The sequence below is a fragment of the Balaenoptera physalus genome, assembly GCF_965194825.1.
Source record: "Balaenoptera physalus genome assembly, chromosome: 14".
In the NCBI taxonomy this organism is placed as follows: domain Eukaryota; kingdom Metazoa; phylum Chordata; class Mammalia; order Artiodactyla; family Balaenopteridae; genus Balaenoptera; species Balaenoptera physalus.
In genome coordinates, this window is record NC_138893.1 from 1,970,120 (window position 1) to 1,989,328 (window position 19,209).

General features: G+C 41.9%; 1 protein-coding gene across 4 annotated transcripts in view; it reads right to left on the bottom strand.

The window, feature by feature from the left end:
• Positions 1 to 19,209, bottom strand: part of ARID5B (AT-rich interaction domain 5B) — a 188,714-nt gene that overhangs the window by 36,251 nt on the left and 133,254 nt on the right. For 3 of the 4 annotated variants that reach the window (XM_082425505.1, XM_082425506.1, XM_082425507.1), the window contains 3 exons: positions 8,899 to 9,011; positions 2,605 to 2,809; positions 591 to 643 (listed from right to left, as the gene is read on the bottom strand). In XM_082425505.1, coding sequence (XP_082281631.1) covers positions 591 to 643; positions 2,605 to 2,809; positions 8,899 to 9,011 — 371 coding nt within the window. Of the gene's footprint in view, positions 1 to 590; positions 644 to 2,604; positions 2,810 to 8,898; positions 9,012 to 10,440; positions 10,726 to 19,209 lie in introns of those variants that run through there. The other variant, XM_082425508.1, reaches the window with a different exon arrangement.

The following is a 19,209-nucleotide window of genomic DNA, read 5'->3' on the forward strand; positions in this document are numbered from 1 at the left end:
ATTTTCCTGTGAGCTAAAAATAACCCGTTCCTGTCAGTTAGAATTAGCTGATAAAGAGTGTCAGAGCCTGTTCTGAATAAGTTTGATAACTTCCTGTTTATGCGGCACTGACCCTTGTCTAATAAAGCTTCTTTGCCCTAGAATGAGAGGAGATTCTGCTGCATTCTATTCCTTAATGGCCAATACTGATTACTTTTGAAAGCCTTTAATACGTTTCCCATATTAGACATGAACAGATGTCAGGTATGTTGCCAAGGGAAATTTCTTTTATGCAATCTTGGCTTGTTGTACAATAATAGCCCTTTCTCAACATGGGAAAAAATTACAGACCCAACTAATTTCCCTGACAGGGGAGAGTTACATATGTTTTCCACTTGTAGTTTTTACGACAAGTTTACAATTTTGCCAAACCTGGAACTAATTGGGACTGTTTCCAAAAGCGGCCCAATAAACCCCCAAAAGTGTAGAGCCATTTGAAAAGGCAAGTCAGCGATGGTTTGCTTTTGCATTTTCTCCATTTTGGTCACAGCAGGGTGCGGGTGGGGGGTTAGATTGCAAAACTATTTCATTTAAGTCGCTTAAACACTTACTGTTTCATATCCTCCCAGTTTTTGAGCAGCTTGAAACATAGTCCAAAGGTTAACTGTTAGAGGGACAATAAGTATTTAGATAAGCATTGCATTAACATATTTCCAAGAAATGTCAATTAAAACATTTTGCTTTGTTTTTTTCAATGAGAAAGAGGAAAAAAAAAAAAAAAAAAAAAAGAAATACTAAACGTAACCCAGGGAGCTAAGTTCTTAGGAAACAATTTGCCAAAGGGTGTTCAACAACAGGATATATTAGTACCACTTAAAATATTTCTTAAGAAACAATCACAAATACGGAAATAGTTCTACTTTTAGGATAAAGGACAAACACAATTTTTAGTCCTATTGCCATCATCAGACCAAGAGAAGCTAAGTTACAGCCTCCTTGGGAAAAGAGGGGGATTTCAAAACGGGGGTTGTTCTTGTAGGACCCTTAGAAAGAAGCCATTGACTAAACGGTGATATATAATGCCTCCTTCAGATAAGAACTCTCCATAATCAATAAATAACAGCCACTTTAATATATGATTAGCTTCTTAATAGAATGTCTGATGGCAGCACTATATTAAAAGCTCATAGCATATTTCACTAGCACATGGTACCTTGCACTGAGAAGGAAAACAGCTATTTCACCCTTGAGGCTGCAGTGATACAACAGATCAAAGGAAAGGAAGATACTGGTTCACAGAGGAATTGAGTCATTTGTCCACTCAGTCCCCTAACTTGCCCGTGTGATGTTGCAAATTTATATTTTTAAAAACAATTTTCTCTTCTCAGGGCATGCATGTGTTTATGCTATTAAACATCTACGCCAAATTGCTAGCAACCCTGTTCATTTGTACTAAATACCATGGAATGGGACTGCTACGGATTTGATTCTTTCACAAGAGGGGAAAATTGAACTTCAAGTAATTCCTTGGTAAAGGAAATGAAGAATAAAATTAAAATTAAAAAAAAAAAAAGGCTCTTTGACACAACACGTTCGAAAAGCCTCATTGAACCCTGCACTATTTCAAAGCTATCAAGAGCCCTGCCTCAGCCTTGATTTAATCTGAACCAATGCATAATGCAACAAAGCTGTTCATAGTACATTAATTTTACTTCTATTTCAAGCAACCAGTTTTCAGACAAACATTGTAATCATTCGTAGTTATATAAGTTTATAATGGCTGCGAGTGTTCTCTTGCAATCAGTGCCAGTTGCTATTAGGTATGTAAATTGTTATGTAAAACATACAGGTTTGACATTCTTCATCAAAATGACACATGGTTTTAATCTAGGAAGATACATTTGGAGAAAATACTATTTCAAGCCAGGGGCTCATCGCTTTGTGTGCCACAAAGTCCAGACAGAGGCAGTATATATATATATTCAGTTGTGAAATCAGGACAGGGTCTGGGTTTCTTCTCTTTTTATAAGGAATTCTGCTCAGCTAAGAGTTCCCTGTTCTACTTTAAAATATATGATGACGCTTACATGTACATGTCAAAGTAATTCAAAATTGGGCCCTCGGTTCAAATTTGTGTATTTCTTGTTTCCTCTGAAGTCATCAGGTTTTTGTTATCTCCTAACAAATTTTGGGGCTTAGGAAATATGTTTTCTCTTTGTGGTTGTTTTGTCCATCTTTAAATGTCCTCCTTTTAAAAGCTGTCTCTTCAGGCAACATCTGTGCCTGATAAAGCTACGTCATATTATTATCTCAGAAGAAAGGCGTTACAGACACTCAAGACTGACAAAACAGAAAATGAGAAACTTTCAACATGTCTATTTCCAGTCATAATCAGTGGATTCGAGCCTATAAATATCTCACTGCAACTGCCCCAGAAGGGAACAATATCGCGGAAAGAGGCAGGGGGAAAAATTCCTGGCCTGGATGATTTGTGGATTTAGTATAAACAGAAAGCATCATCCCCAGAATAGGATTTCAACATAATCCTGAGTCAAAATTCTTTTTTCCCAATTCAAAGAATCTGAGCGCTTTTGATATTTCAGAAATGAAAACAAGTATACTTACTCTGTTTAAAACCTAAATACGGTATTCGTTCTATTGGTGTCTTCCTTTCTTTCATGTATTTATAAAGTGCCACCAGGAAGGCCTGCTCATCTGCCCTGCACTCTTCACCAATTCCAACCTTTGGTTTTTCTTCATTGGAGACTTTTTTACAGTTATTATGGTTATTCTTCGGCTTGGTCAAGGCTGACCTGGCCTCACATTTCACCTGGAAAAGGGAAAAAAAACATGCCACATCAAATCAAGCACAGCTCTGGAACACTTACAAAGACATAGCTAGGACAGGAACCAGTAAACTACCCTTGCCCTGAAATAGCTCTTAGAGGCACCGCTGAATATGAATTGTCTCAGACCAGGAGATGGTAAATTTCTGTGACGGGCCCGAGAGTAACTATGGCCGGCTTTTGGGCACTATCGTCTTGGTCACAGCTACTCAACTCTAGCACGAGAGCCGTCCCAGACAATATGTAAATGCATGCATGAGGCTGTGTCCCAATAAAATTTTATTTATAGAAACAGGTGGCCAGTGGGCCATGGTTTGCCAACCTGTGCCAGCCTCTTTTAGACTCCTTACAAGTATGTTGATACGAAACCAGAAACAGTGTTTGCATCTACTTAGGACCATTCTCCCGTCTCTTTATACACTTTATTTTCCTAAGGGGCACCATCTGTTACTATCATTGAAGGAACCCTGCGTTCTTAATAACAGTCCCATGTTTCGCACTTTGTATCAAAATGAAAGGCAAGTGCATTTCTTCATAGTAAACTTATCTTGTTGCCACTCTTCCCAGCAACCTGGAAAAACAGGTCAATGCTGGCAGATGTTGGCATCAGGAATACCAGCAAGGTCTCTGCTATCTGTCACCCGAGGGTGATGCCCAGATACACCCTCAGTAGGAAACAAAACACCTCACTCTTTAAGGAGGGTGTCTCGCTTTTCAGTCAGCTCTGAGAATCTCATAGATGCTAAGTTGCCACAAAGGAGAAAGTAGAGGTCAGCTAAAAACCCAAGAAGAGTAAGTGAAAAGCTCCATAATTAATAAATAAATGACAGTAAATGGGCCAGATGTTCTTCCCTCCACACTCCAGGCAAATATGGAGCTCGCCACATGGAGCAGCTAACCTCCTGTTCCCTCCTCACTGCCACCTTCTACAAGAGGCCTTTGATGGTTGTTAAATATAACACTAAGTTGCTGAGCTATTTTAATTGTCAAAGGGGGAAGTACAAAGGGTCAAGCTCCGAGTTCAAGTGAGCCCATGGGGAATGTGTACATTCCAATATTCTTTACATCTCCCGATCTAACGTCGGAGAGAAGAGGATGATTGCCCAGGAAATGTTATGAATTAAGATGTCCCACACATTCAACAAGGTTTTCCATTTCAGATTTCTGACCCCTCTTATTCTTTCCCTTCAGATTCTCCTTCCCAAGCGCTAAGAACATAAAAGGCTACACTTATTTATTAAAGGGGAACGTCTCCTCTAAGAACATAAAAGCCTACATTTATTTATTAAAGGGAAACAAACGTCTCCTCTGCAAGGGTCTTCTTTATTGTTTATTCTCTCAAATGGACACACTAGTTTAATATCTCTAGAGTCCTGGAAAAAAATAAAACTTCCTGCACAACTCAATCAACTGGGCCTCTAGATAAGATTTTAATTTTTAAAGATCAGTGGAAGTGGGATGAAAACATTTTTCCATACAGGATTTCTTCTTACAGTATTTTCAAACTTTAGTACTTTGTAACATTATATTAAGGCAAGCATCCTGGGAAAGTTTATATTGTCATCATTTTTCACTGTCAAATTTCAGATTGTTGAGTCTAAAGTTCTGATGAAATCTATAACTTAACGACTCTTTGAAATCATAAAATCACTCCAGTTCTCCTCTGTCTTGCTCTCTGGCCTTTTTTGAGTGCTTACTGTGTAGCCAGGCTCTATTCTAAGCCCTGTTTTGGCCCTATCTCATTTCATGCTCACAACCCTAATGGGGCAGGTTATTACTCTCCTGTTAGGGAGGAGGAAACAGGTACAGAGAGGATGGGTAACGCATCCAAGATCACAAGATCATGTCCAGGTTAGTAAGCGGCGAGTTTGGAATTTGAACCCAGGTAGTCTCACTTGATGGCTTGTGGTTTTAAACACTGTATTTTACTGACACTCATAAAAATATTAAATTGGTAGTCAAAACATACTTCCAGTTAAAGAGCATATCTTATCACTAGGCATTACAAAACCTACAGCTTAGAAATGTGATTTATCAAATGAGAAGTTGAAGAGAAAACTCGGTGGTTTCCAAAGTGTAAAAGGGCTCCATTCCTTCCATTGTGTGTTGAGCAGAGGGAAGGAAACCAGTATCAACGGAGCAGCTACAGTGAGCCAGGTAGAGCGTCCTGGGCTTCACACGGTCTACCTAATGTTCACAAGAATCATAAAAGGGAGGTTTTGAGCCCCATTTCACAGTCGAGGAAACTGAAGCTCAGCGGTGTGTATTTTAGCGTGTGGCTAGTGTCGGGTAGAACCCTGAGTTGAGAACTCAGGTCTCCCACACTCCAAACCCATCTTTTAAAACCAGGAGTAGATGTCAGTTTTGCATATTAAAACAGGCTGAGGTCTTAAATCTGCAGTGATAACAGGCCACTTATTTATATTGTTAGGTCAGAAGTGCCACTGTTAAGGGAGTCTGAGGTTTGCCCCTCAGCGTCTAGGGAGCTGCCTCACCCATGCAGAAACACCCAGAAACAGAAGGAAAGCACAGAGGGCGTGCACAAGCCCGACCCGAAGTCATTCAGACCCCACGATCACAGGGGAGGCTCCAGGTGATGCTGGGCTGCCACCTACTGAGCTGCATCCTGAAAGTCGGGGCGCTTCTCTTGGGGGCCAGGGGCTTCGTAAGACATGAACAGTGCTTTCTGTTCTCAGACTAGCTCCCTACGTTTCCTCACTTAACATAAATGAGCTCTTTAGGGTATTATTCTGTTTCTGGATAGGACCAGGCCAAGTTCCTTTCTACATTTTTTTCACACTTACCGGAAACATTCTCAGCATTTTAAGCTACTGAAATATGACACGGGAGCTAGTCTACATGCTGACCTTGAGAAAGCCCAGCCTTTTGATGGTAACAGTTAATTTACTAGATCTGTTCCCCCCCCCTCCGCCCCCCCAAGACCTGAACACCTTACACTTGTTGAGTTCACTAAGAGCTTTGGGGTTTCCAAAGTGATTGAGGAAGTGCTAATTAAAGAATCCACATTTAACATTTTCAGTGAACCACCACCTATTTGATATTAACCACATCCTTTCACTGGATTGAGTTGTAACTAATTCAGCCTTCAACTGGGGCAGCAAGATGTGCTGAACCAGCAGGAAAGGAACTAGAGTCTAATTTCGATTTGGTCACTAACTTCCTAGGAAACCCTCATTTTCTTCCTCAGGAAAGCAAGAAGGATAACCCTTGGGGTGAGTTCTGCGGACCAAATGGGATGAAAAATATTGAAAATAATGGAAGTATCACATTTGTGAAATATCAAAAGTATGTTTGTGATTTAAATGAAAGAACATATTGCAGTTTCCCTTTTTAATGTTCCTTTAAGAATATAAGCCACCTGTCAATGTACTTCTGGCCTTTGGAAAGTGCTTACAGGATGTGAAAAGTCATTTGCCTTTTATCAATGGAGGCCTTTCATTAGAGAGCCAGGCTGAGAAGACTTCTCTTGTACAGGTCGCCATTATGAATGGGCTTTTGCCCCAGACCTGGATTTGTGTTGGACACATTCATGACATCTTCAGAGGACTGGTAGCCTCTTCTCCATGAGACTTTTGCTATTGTTGGAAAGCCATGAAATTCTCTGTCCCTTGGAAAACAGAGTCTTGCAAAGTTAGTTTTCATGTTCTCACTGAAAGCGGGCAGCCTTTGGATAGCAACAGGCAAATTACTTGACTCGCTTTTCCAGTCATGCACACAACAAACTGAGTGGGTTCTTATTCCAAGAGCTCTGCTGCGTGGAGCTGCAGGAAGCTGGTACTTATCCACGGTTAGAAATGGTCTGTTTGAGGCACTTTTGAAAAAAAAAAACAGTCATACAAGTCTTGGTCATAAAGCCAAACTATCACCTGAAATGTTGCTTCCAGTTCAGCAAATGATCAGATGGTCACAGCCTTGTAACCTCTACGGTAGCGTTCCATGAGAAGAGGCCACTTTAAGTCACAAACGTCTTTTTAATGCTGTCCTGGCCCCAGATGTGGCTTGTTCATTCAGCAGGGATTTTACATCCATTTGTTGGTGCCAACAGATAAGCCCGCCGTACTTCATACCTACCAGTCTCTCTCTTCTAGGTGAAGCGGTCCTTCCAGACCCACTGGAAGCAGCCGAAGCAGGACTGTAATCCAAGACTCCGAGAAGAGCAGGGCGTTTCAACCAGTCCCCGGGAGCTGACTGCAGCATGACATTCATCAAGTCACCACTGAAACTAATGATGGAAGGAAGATCCTCCTCCTGGTAAAGATTCTAAATGGCGGTGCTGGTGCACATCAGGTGGAAAAGGTCACTTCGAAAACCCAGGCTTGACTACTATCCCTTCTGAGAAGGGTAAGTCAGTGAACAGCAAATACAGACTCCAGTTCTCTTCAGTTTTGCGGGTCCTAGTAGGGGTCCTGAGCTGCCTTCCATGGAGGGAGATATCAGAGGTGCTGTTCTTTCAGATCAATTGTATGAGTTCTGTAAAACTCCCAGAGGCATTCTTTGGTGGTGGCTCCAAATGAAATGACATGGGAAGGAGCTTCCTCCTGCTGGGCTCAGGTGCAGAACATGCTGGGATAAACACGTGATGTCACCTTAGAGGTATGGGGCAGGGCGCCAACACAAGACCTTGTCAGGACAAGCTCTGCTGAATGCCGCGAGATCCTAAAACCCTCTCACTCCATTCTGCAGTATCTTGCAAGCCACGTCACAGGGAATAAACTGTTCCCGCTGACATCCTTCAAGACCACAGCAGTCGAAGCCCTAGATAGGTAGTTGTAGGGCCAAGATGTCCGAATTCCTAGAAAATTCATTTCTGGTATCCACACAAGACTCACTCGCAGAAGGTTAAAGGAACAGAACAAAAATAACTTTAGGGAAAAACAGATTTGTTTTTAGCCAGAAAACACACATTTCTACTGGGTGGTCTCTTTTTAACCCCTTGCAATCTTGGAAGCGTGAAGAAATTTTAACCAATAAGTCTTCAGCACTTCCTGATGAAATAATCCTTGAAGATAAGATATAGAATGTGAATGTTTGGGATTTGCTTCTTTACACTGGGAGGAGAAGAGGAGGCCATGGCAGAAAAATAGTAGATGGTCAACAGAGACCTGAATTGATGTTTTCCTACGTCAGGATCTTCCAAATTCACTAATAATGCTCCCATTTTCGTAAGCTTAGTCCTTGGATCTGGAAACGTGGTATCAGTTGAAATCCGGGCTTCAATTCAGGTCCTAAAGGGGCTACTGCTGTCTTTGGCACAGAAACAACACCTAAACGCAAACACCCCGTAAACGGAATCATGGAAACACGATCCAAGCCCACAAAAGTAAAAAAAAGAAAAAAAAGAGATAAGCCCAAAAATATGAAGTGACACTTCACCCTTCATGGTGCTAAATACTTCAGGCATGCACTTTCCAGATTCCAAAGAATGCTTAGGCCCCAGGGTCTGAAAAAGAGTCTAGAATTTGGACTTTCATTCTGCATCAAGAGTGATCTTTAAAAACATGTAAATCTATATATGAGTATATGTATACATGTAAGTACTGGGCTACGTGTCTTTAATTCTAAGGTAAATTAGAGGTGACTTTGAAAAAAAAGTAACTTGAAAAAAGATTAATTCTAGCCATTTCTAATTTCATCCTCTGTTAACTGCTGAAACATATTTAGATGAGTACATTCAGAAAGAGGATGGTTCAGCTCGTCTATTTTTGATACAAGCAGAGTAAACTATGTCATTGTGTCACCTACTATGAAATCTCAGCCTCAATGACGTGGGCGCTTAATCATCTGTCCTTTACCCAACAGGCCAAACAGGGAGGTGGGAAGTCTTTCTGTTGACTAATCAAAATGCCTGCACTGCCCCTCCCCCAGCTCCCCCCCCCGGGGGGAGGGGAGGGGAGGGGAGGTGGCGGGAACAGGCACAGCGGAGAGCTGTGAATAGCAAAGTCAGACTCTGAATTGAAAACTGCCACCAAGACACAGGAGCAGAGAGAGAAAGAGAAGAGGGAAAAATAAAAAGATGCAGCAAAACGAATACCATGAAGCCGAATGACCGTACCTTGGCAACGGATTTGCCATCGGAATTGTTGTTGGAATCTTTACCACCACTGAATGAATCTCTTCTCTGTGGGCATGGTTTCTTTTTGCGTGGTCTGCCTTTAAGATTTGGCGCTGAAAACAAATGGAGAACAGATGAGATACGTTTTCATTTGCGTGGGTTTCCTTATGAAAAACCAAGGATCTTAACTCCAGTGGCGCCCTCTAATTGTTCAGAGAAACATACACATGTGTGGTAGCCAAGCCTCCTTTTAGGCGTCTCTCTCTGAAGGGCTGCCTCTTGGTAGACTCTACACTTCTGTCCATGTTCCCCAAAGCTAATCTATTACACTTGAACGCGTCTAATTAATATAAATAAAATGAAGCCCTGAGCTTTAAAGGATGATGATAAGGGAAATGTACTTCCCCATTGTTATAAAAGAAACATGCTGGGCTGAAAGACAGCCCTGAGCCTGGCTCATTCTTTGTTTTTTGTTTTGTATCTTGTTTTCAGAAACCCAAATGATATGCCAGCCCATTATGGTACCATAGGAATGTAACGTTTGAAAACATCTCTCTTCAAGAGTGGAGACATGAGCATTTTCTCAAAGTATGATACAAACAAGTAAGGAGAGAGCTGTAGAAAAAGAGGCATTCAAAATAACAATCTGAAAAATATTATCCCATGTATTTACTATTAATATTGCGACCAGCATGTTTCAAATCTCAACAAATCTGGCAGATACATTTAAGTCAGCATGTTCTCTTTTCCTTTTCAATGTATTTTTTTTTTTATGAAGATCTTGAGGGTTATTTAAAATAACTTCCAAAGATCACATTGGAGTTAGCCTGATTCCGTGGAGATTATACTTTTTAAAAGCCATAGACAAGACACAAATCAAAGTTATATTTCATCTTGGATGCTGAGCTTGAATCCCTTTAAGATCCATACAGAAAGAAGGAAAAAAAAAAAAAAAAAAAGGCTGCTGTTTATTGAGTGCTACGACTCTCCGGCATCAGCTTTCACATTTAACTTCATCAGTCACCGGAGTCAAGCAAAAATAAAACAAACCAACGAACCGACTAGCCCTTGAAGAATTCCAAACTAACAAATTATACCCCAAGCAATTTCTTTAGGACCTTTCAAGGTACCCACACTTTTTTTTATTGCTTTAAGGTATGATTATGACCATGGAAAATCTGAACAACTCAAACCCTCTTAACTGTTGTTAATCTTACTCATGTCACGCCGTTAACCAGTGCTTTTAGGACACTGTACACTGTACTCCTCTTAACAAACACAATTAATCCCACTAATTTGATTTTCTACTGTGGATAATAGTCTTGCTGTTGACAAAGCACAATAAAGCAGAGCTGCCTTTACGATCAGGCAAAAGTTTAAAAAAGTGGCTTTGGGGCTCAGACTCCCCCCTTCCCAAATCCGTTCTCCTCTCATTTCCCCAAAACGTTTGTCTGAAAGTCCATCTCAGAAAGCCAGCCTGGAATTATCAAAGGTAAACAAACTCACAAACAAAAAATCAAGCAAAGAGAAAGCGGCGATTACCCATTCCAGTCGACAAACATCTGCCTGATGATGTCTGTGCTGGTGAAAGCTACAGCATGTGACTGCTTCCCGGCCCTACGTCCCTGAAGTCTCCACTTGACTTGGTGTGGATGTCAGCTTCCCTCCGAATGCGGGCTGCGAGGCTCAGCGCTCTGCTTACAACTCCCCTCCCCCGGCAGCTCCATTACTCATGTAAACACACAGCAGTGACTAGCACGGGGGTGTGTGGGATGAGCTCGGAGGACTTGGCTTGAGTTGCCAGACTGGCAGGCAGGGCTTGCCTCTCTCTGAGACTACCACACGGGGTTGGTGATTTCATCCGGCCTGTTTTGTGGATCCTGGCCTCCTGCTCCCCTGTCAGAGCCCGATGCCACCTTCCTTCCAGGCTCGGCCTGGAGCCAGGGCGGGGACCATTTTGGTTTGAGGACGCAGTGTAGCACAGAAGTGTTTCCACAACTGACCCAAGGGCTAAGACTTTAATGACCGCGAGGGAAGGATGTACTTTCAAGTCCCTTATCAAAATAATAGCAGAGCAGAAAGCTGACAGAAACCCACAGAACTTGGGGTAGGTCTGAGGCATTTCATTAAAAGGAAGAAAACAATATTGCCTCTGTTCTAAGACTTGTTACTATGATCTTTCCTTCCTAACATGTTGGCAAAAAAGCATTTAAACCTAAAAGGCATTTATTTCCAGAAAAGCTTTCAAATCCCAAAGGCCTTTTAGATAGAGAGAACTTGCACTGAACAGGCTGTTTTGAATAAAGGCAAAGGTTCCGGGAACTGACAATAAGTCATCCCCAAATCGGGTCTATTTTCTCCATTCTTTGAGCTGCTTTCAGAACCCAGAGAGGCACATGCCCTTCCCCAGCAAATTCTGAGAATTGCAAATTTAGAACAGACTAACACCTAATAGTCTGGTCGCACAAACTTAAACTCTAAGTGGAATCTGATCAAGAGAAAAGGGCTTTTGTCCCTAAGAAAGGCAAGCACACTGATGTTTCAGGTATGGTTACGTAAATCTCACCAGCCACTAAAGCCTCAAACTCAAATACCTCTTTTAGTCTCCCCTCTGAACTTCTTTTCCGACCTTCTCTGATGGAAAGTATCGCTGTATTATTTGTACTTGAGCTGTACCTCATAGCTTATTATTATACTAAGTTGGAGAGTCCTTAAGGGCAGGACCATGTTAGACTCATTTTTCTGTGCCCCAGCATCCCTCCAGGGGCAGCACTGCCTAATATACTGTTGAATAATCAAGTGACTAGTGGAAATACAGGTGCCCACATAGGCCTCCTTGGTGTCAAGAGCTGGGCTCGCCAACCTGCCCGTCACACTGGGCACCTGAAGAACGGCACTCACCTTTCCTGCTTACCTGTGAGCTCTGGGAGCACACCCCAGTGACTTGAGTTTGCTGTAGGAAACGAGACGGAAAACCTACAGCCTTTGGTTCCTGCTCAGGGCAATTGTATCTGGCATCTCAGTGGGGCCATGACTGTCCCACATGCAATGAACAAATGCCCTGAAGAGCATACGTTCAAAGCCCCGGGGGAATGGAGCGTGCAGGACTCCGTGTGGGGTGGGAGCCCCCGTCATACAACTGGAGACTTTTTTGGATCCACAAGACCCCAGGTGAATCTTTGGGACCGAAAGGCTGGCTTTTGGGGAGAGCGAATATTCTTGTCCCCAGATTACATTTTTTTTCCTACAGGGTCAAGAAGACAAATCATTTGCTAGGTGGGTGAATGAAAGCAAATGCTCTATGGTGTGGTGGGGTCAGGGGGGCGTGGCTCTGGCCTTTAACTCTTCCCCACCTCCTCCTAGCTGCCCTGGACCAACCTAAACCTGCCCTCTCCTTGACAGCTAAGGGCCGCACACTTCCTTAGAGAACCCAAATCCTAAAACTCCAGAAGCACACCAGCTCCCGTGCTTTAGATGAGAGCAGTCTCTACCAACAAAGCCATTCTTGGAAGCCAGCAATACATTTACTGATAGCATAACTGGTTCTGGTGAGTTCTACTTCAAAAAAAATACATGTAGTGTATTTTAGTGTGAAGCGATAAATGCACAGTTACTTTGATATGTGTGTATAGCCACTGGCCAACCCTGGCCTGGCTCAGATAGTTCAGTCAAAGCTCTTTGCACGAATGTTTTCAGTATTATTCACAAATAATACCAATAGCTGATGCTTACGGAGCACTTTTTCTTGCCAGTCAGCACTCTGCATACAGTAACTCATTTAAAACTCAAAACAAGCCAACAGGAAGGCACAAGTATTATCCCCATTTTACAGACCAGGTAACTGAGATAGAGTGAAAGTACTTTTGTCTTAGGTCATACCACTGGTTACTGGTAGCAGAAGGCTTCCAACCCAGGCAACTGGACATTATCCAGAGCCCCTGCTTTAAGGAACTTCTCTCTAACAGAGGAGACACACACACTGTGTCTCATAATGAGGTATTTATATTATTAACTTGGGCTGGCAGTCTCCAGGGAGCTTTCCCCAAATGAAAACACTCTCAAATACCACACAGCACGAGGGCGCTGCAGCCCATCTCAGGCATCAGACAGTATCCTACAGCCCTGAGGGCGAGCAGGGTCCCCATTAGTTAAGTCACAGAGTTCCAATAAAACTTAGAGCACCAAAGTACATTACCCCCTTGCCGTGAGCCACTGACTGACTCTTCTGCCTAATCGGTGAAAGATCTCTGTGGTTTTTTTAAAAAAAAAATCTTCCCTCTCTGACTACCCATCTGTTCCTCTTACTCAGCGCCATGAAATTAACAAGTATTCACCATTGTGACGTCACCGCTATTTCTATAGGTGTTAATCCCAGGAGAATCGGCACCCCCCCCCCCCAGTGCCCCAGGCTACTTTGACATCTGACCCATGTGTTTTGTTTTGTTTTTTCCTTTTCTTAAAAACTCCTTCAACTATTACTGAATCACAGTCTTTTTTTTTTTTAAACAGTATAGCAAAACATGCTTTGTGTTTTGCTTTGTTTTTCTTAAAGAGTCTAGAAGCTCAGAGTTGCGGGCGTTCATGTACGTATTTACTTCACTGTGGGTTCTGACAAGTTATGTGTCAGGGCAGCACAGGTGTGGGAAACTTTCATCTTGCAATAATAATAATAAAACAAAGGAAATGTAACCAGTTACTGGCAAAGTAAATTGCTTTTGGCTTAAATGTTCCTGTTTTTTTCCTACTGTGTTCTTCCTGTCATGACCGTCTCTCTTTTTTTTTTATAACATTTATGCTCTTGGAAATGCCATGAAGATAAACTGCTATAAAAGCTGGATTGACTCATCAGTTAACAACTCTTTCTTCTCGTTTTGCAGAGAGGATTTTGTTGCCAGCACAGCAACATGTTCTCTCGAGAAATTCTTTGTGAGCTTCCACTCAGAGATAGGACTTGCTTGTTGGTAGGGGCTGGAATTAGGGGAATGGAAAACCAGGCATCATTTTCCTAAGAGTTTGACCCCCAGGGTCAATGTCTAGAGGAAGCTGGCAGAGCGTTAACTCATTTGATTTGCAAGTTGTGTGTGTGTGTGTGTGTGTGTGTGTGTGTGTGTGTGTTAAACACTAAACACAAGTCAGAAAACTAAGCGACACCGACTGAAGTATTATGGACTGGCAAACATTGTTCTATGCATAGTGTGCATTACTGATAATACTTTGCATTTCTTTAATGCCTTTCCTCTGAGCATCTCAATTCTTTGGTACATTGTCTTTACAGACAATAATCTTAAAATACTCTGGCAAGTTTCAGCATGGAGCACTGCTCCTGCTGGGGGAAGAAAAAAAAAAAACAAACCTATCCTAATTTAGTTATCATTTATTGTGTTCTATTTTCAATGTTTCCCTTTTGACTCTTTAGAAACTTCCTCTTGCACTACAACAAAAATAGGATGAGTGTTTTTAAAGTTATTAACGTATGAGTAAAAGATTTAGAAACCGAGAATGGCAGAAGGCTTGATCAAAGCCACTCCTGAAATTTATGGGTGTAATAAAAGAAAGGCATTTCACAGATAATCTCTTACAGAATTTCAGTTTTCAAATACTTGGAAAAAAAGAAAAGAAAAACAGAAGCTCTCAGCTCTCATGTTGGCTTTAACTTAAAGCCAACATTCTTACTTTTAAATTCATAAATGATTCCCTGAAATTTTTATTTCAAATCCACGGTTACGTTCCATATACTCCCCGCTCCACACCTCACAGAGCAAGGCCAGAAAACTGCAGCCGCTGGTACTCAGCGTCTGATAATTGGTTGAATCTTTCCATGAATTCACAGAGCATCAATTATATATAGATTTAAGAACACGCAAGTTTACTTTTATTCTGTTCGCCTATAAATAATTTCCCACACCCAGCAGAAATGTTTGAGACGCAACTGTGCTGTCTGAGAGATGAACACACCGGGCCATTAACAAGCACAATTCCATCCTGAGGGGCTTGCTAACTTAAATGATGACTTTAAAGCAATAGGCACAGTTTTAAAAAAAGCTGCAAGAGTGTTATCATTTTCTGTCATTGTTCTGACAGTTTCCTTTTTAAGAGTAATTTTTTTCCTCAAATAAAGGCATTAAAAAGATGAGTCCAGACTTGCAAGCTGAGACGAGAGCCAGCCTCAAATGCCCTCACTCTCAAATGCCACCAAGACGAGGCAGCCCTGAACAGGGACCAAGGGGTGTGCCCCAGGGGAATGGTCACACTCACTCCTCTGGATGTCATGGCTGCTTTGAGTTTCCAAGGTTGCTTTAGCCCAAGCCATACCTTGATGTGGGTTCAACCACCGTGCCTATTAACTACAATTTAGCATTTCCAATGAACTATGCTCTCGCTGAATCCAGGTCCTCTCCTACCACCTGTGGAAGGGTGAGCGGTATAGTGTTATTAGAAAGAGTGTGGGGGGAAAAAAAAATGAAGCAGGCTTTATTATGAGGTCAAGCCACTTGGGCTCTTTGTCACTGAGATCCCCAAGAGTCACTAATGAGAGTGGAATGTATCACTGCATTTGTCATACCTGGACTGGTCAGGCAACTTAAGTCCAAAACAGCTGTGGACTTCACTGACTGCTCAACAAACCATGCAAGTAAACACTTTTGTAATGCCTTCCAAATATGCCCTGTCTTACTCACTCCTTGTTTCGTACTTGCGAATGCTGGAGCAGTTGTTAATGCCTCTGATCAAAGTCTTAGTAATTTCATAGGCATGTGATTTGCATAGCTATTTCCTGATCCGCCTTCTCTCTGCCCTGGAGGTCTTCATTTCTCAGAAACACTTAACAACACAGATTATTTTACTTCTCCCCTTCCCCCAGCCTATAAATGGAACTTGACTTGCTAGCTCATCTGTATTGCTAATTGGTTTGAAAGCATGTGACTCCATGCATTCTTGCCATTAATACACAATCAAACCTCTTTTTTAGTCAGGTTTTACCAGCAGTGATGGGCAGATCTCTATCTTTATTTCCCCTCCGTGTCTTGAGGAGGGAGACAAATTTAAATGGCCAAATGTTATCTTATATTATTTCAAAATGATGTAGGGAATTCCAAAGGAATTCAGAAATGCTCCAGAAGTCCATGATAGGCTTGTCTAAAAGGGCGCTGGCAAAGAAGAAAGGGATTATAGATGGCTTTTCACTACCACTTGCAGAGTAAGAGGGAAATCGGGGAGCTAAATTGAGGTCTAGAGTGAGGAGAGATTCTGGGTTTTCAGAGGATTGACTCTTTAAGGAGAGAGTTCTGGAAAAAGGGAAGGAGACTGAAGTCAATGCCAGGCCTTTCAAACTCTGGTCTGCTCTGGCTACTCACAGTATCCTCCAGCCATCATCACAGTATCCTTTCAACCATCTCAGATGAAAGATCCCCTTCAGGACCTTGGTGGCTCATAGCTGCTCTGCAAATGCTTATTCGTCTTTGGGGTAATGAAGTCTATAGGCCATGGCCTCAGGAGCCTGTGGAAAGACTTTGGCCTTAGCATTCCAAATATTTTGTAAAGAGACATCAGGGCAGCATGGATACCTGAGGGCTTAGCTTGGATCTTAAGGTACAGGAGGCAGCACCGTGTAGGTGCTCAGGCTGCGCGCAAAGGGTCAATTTCCTCCCCAGCTGCAAAGTCTTGTCGAGAAGTCACAAACCCAGCCAAACCAATAAATGGACTCTAAAATGCTATCGTGGCTCAAACTTCACTTTCCCATCTACCTGGCAACTCATTTCTCCTGCTGTTCATCTCCCCAGATGCCAGGTACCCACCAGCCATTTCCAAGCCCCAGGCTCCTCAATTAATGAAGATCATGCTGGATGTTGAGGAAAAAAAAGAAAACCTGCATCAAAACTCCTACAATTAGAACAAGTGTGTCGTCTCAATGCTCACTATGTACTCTTTCTTAAGATTTTGAAATAACTCATGTTTCCATTTTTTGAAAACTATTCAGTATACACAGATTTCGTTTTTCTTAGTATGATTATCTACAATACCAATAGAACATTAACTTAAGATTCTTGTCTTTTTTTTCCTTAGGCTATTTAAGGATCCACTTTGGAAATGATTTTTTAAGGACATTTTGATTTCTGTAATTTATGAAGTTTATAAAGATAGGACCTCTTGGGCTTCCCTGGTGGTGCAGTGTCCGCCTGCCAATGCAGGGGACGGACATGGGTTCGAGCCCTGGTCCGGGAAGATCCCACACGCCGCGGAGCAACTAAGCCCACGAGCCACAACTACTGAGCCTGCGCTCTAGAGCACACGAGCCGCAACTACTGAAGCCCGCACGCCTAGAGCCCGTGCTCTGCAACAAAGAGTAGCCCCCGCTCACCGCAACTAGAGAAAGCCGGCTCGTGGCAACGAAGACTCAACACAGCCAAAAAAAAAAAAAGATAGGACCTCGTAAACATAGAGAATTAATTTTTATCTCTCTCTTTTTTTGTTATAATCAATAAACCTGTTTATTCTAGTCCATGATTGATATGTTCTATGGTGTTACTATTGTACGTGACAGCACAGAAGCGCAAGCCACATTTTTGTATTGAATAACCTTGCGAGGATCAGTAAATATCAGAACAGTTCTTAAACTCGTGTATAAATAGAACATTCTTGTTCAGCCATTTCTCCAGGTTTGGAAATGAGATATTCCATTTTCAACACTGAGGATAATTGATTTGCTGCATCTCTAAAGAAAACATTGGAAGTAAGTAAAAGAGACTTTTTTGTGTGTGTATATATGTGGATTAACATGGAGATATTTAACTTACTACAGACTTGGACTAATATAGTATGAGACTTTTCACTTTTTCAAACACATACGGAAAAGTAAAAAGTAAAAGATCATCAAGTAATAGGTTCCCGATTTCTTTTTAAAAAGATCCCAAAAGGAATTTGTACTTAAAGGGGATTTTTCACTCTCTTTATGTTTTTCTACCTTTCAGAAAGAATAATTTAAGAAGTAGGATAGTCCCAGGGAATTCCCTGGAGAACCACTGGTTAGGATGCAGTGCTTTCACTGCTGAGGGCGCAGGTTCAATCCCTGGTCAGGGAACTAAGATCCCGCAAGCCACGAGGTGCAGCCAAAAAAAAAAAAGAAGAAGAAGAAGAAGTAGCATAGTCTCTTACTTAGAAGTAAAAAGATGACTGTTCCTGTTTGTCTGAGACTTTGAGACATTCTTCTTTGCTCAGGTAAATCCCTGTCATCCGTTCCTCCTCTATGAGCTGCGAGCCACAATACTGGAAAACGACTTTAAAAGCTCTACTGTGGTACCAAGGAACTCACAGGTGGCAGAGAAGAGTGTGTGTTGCAGCAGGGTAGAGTGAGGGTCCAAAAGGAGAAGAGAAAGGGGCTGGTGGTATATTAAGTAAGGTCAGCTCGTTATAACCCCAGCAGGGCAAGCTAGGGAGCTCAGCTCCCGGGAGTGAGAGTGTGTCACACTGTGGGGAAACAGCGGACAGACACTGATAGGAATCTTATGATGAAGATAGAGAACACACAGAAGATGTTAGAATTTATTCCCACTTATTTCAGTGAAAGCCAAAACATTTCTAGGACTGTTTAGAGTTGCTCTGTCCAATATGGGAACCACTAGCCACATGGGGCTCTCGAGCACTTAAAAGATGTCTAGTCCAAGGACTTCCCTGGCAGTCCAGTGGTTGAGAATCCACCTTTCAATGCAGGGGACGCGGGTTTGATCTCTGGCCGGGGAACTAAGATCCCACGTGCCATGCCCGTGCACACCGCAACTACTGAGCCCGCACGACACAACTAGAGAGCTCCCGCTCCACAACGAAGATCCCGCGTGCTGCAACTAAGACTGGACGCAGCCAAATAAATAAATATTAAAAAAAAAAAAAAAGATGTCTAGTCCAAATTGAGATGTGCCGTAAGTGTAAAACACACACTGGATTTCCAAGACAATACAAAAAATATGAAATAGCTCATTAATAACATGTTATATTGATTACATACTGAAATATTTTGGACATACTGCATTAAATTAAATGTTATTAAAATTAATTCTACCTGTTTCTTTTTACCTTTTAAAATGGGGTTATTGGAAAATTTTAAGTTACACATGGCTTGCGGTATCTTTCTCTCGGGTGATGCTGGTTTAGTCAACAGTTCAACGTTACGATTATAGATATAGGTCCTTAGAAACGTGTGTTAAAGTGCAGACAGAACAAGACTAACATCTGAAGCTAAAATAGTCAGCAAAAATCATGAGTCAAACTTTCAATACAATTTAGAGTTTTATTCACTGTTTTGCAGGGTAGTCATGCATA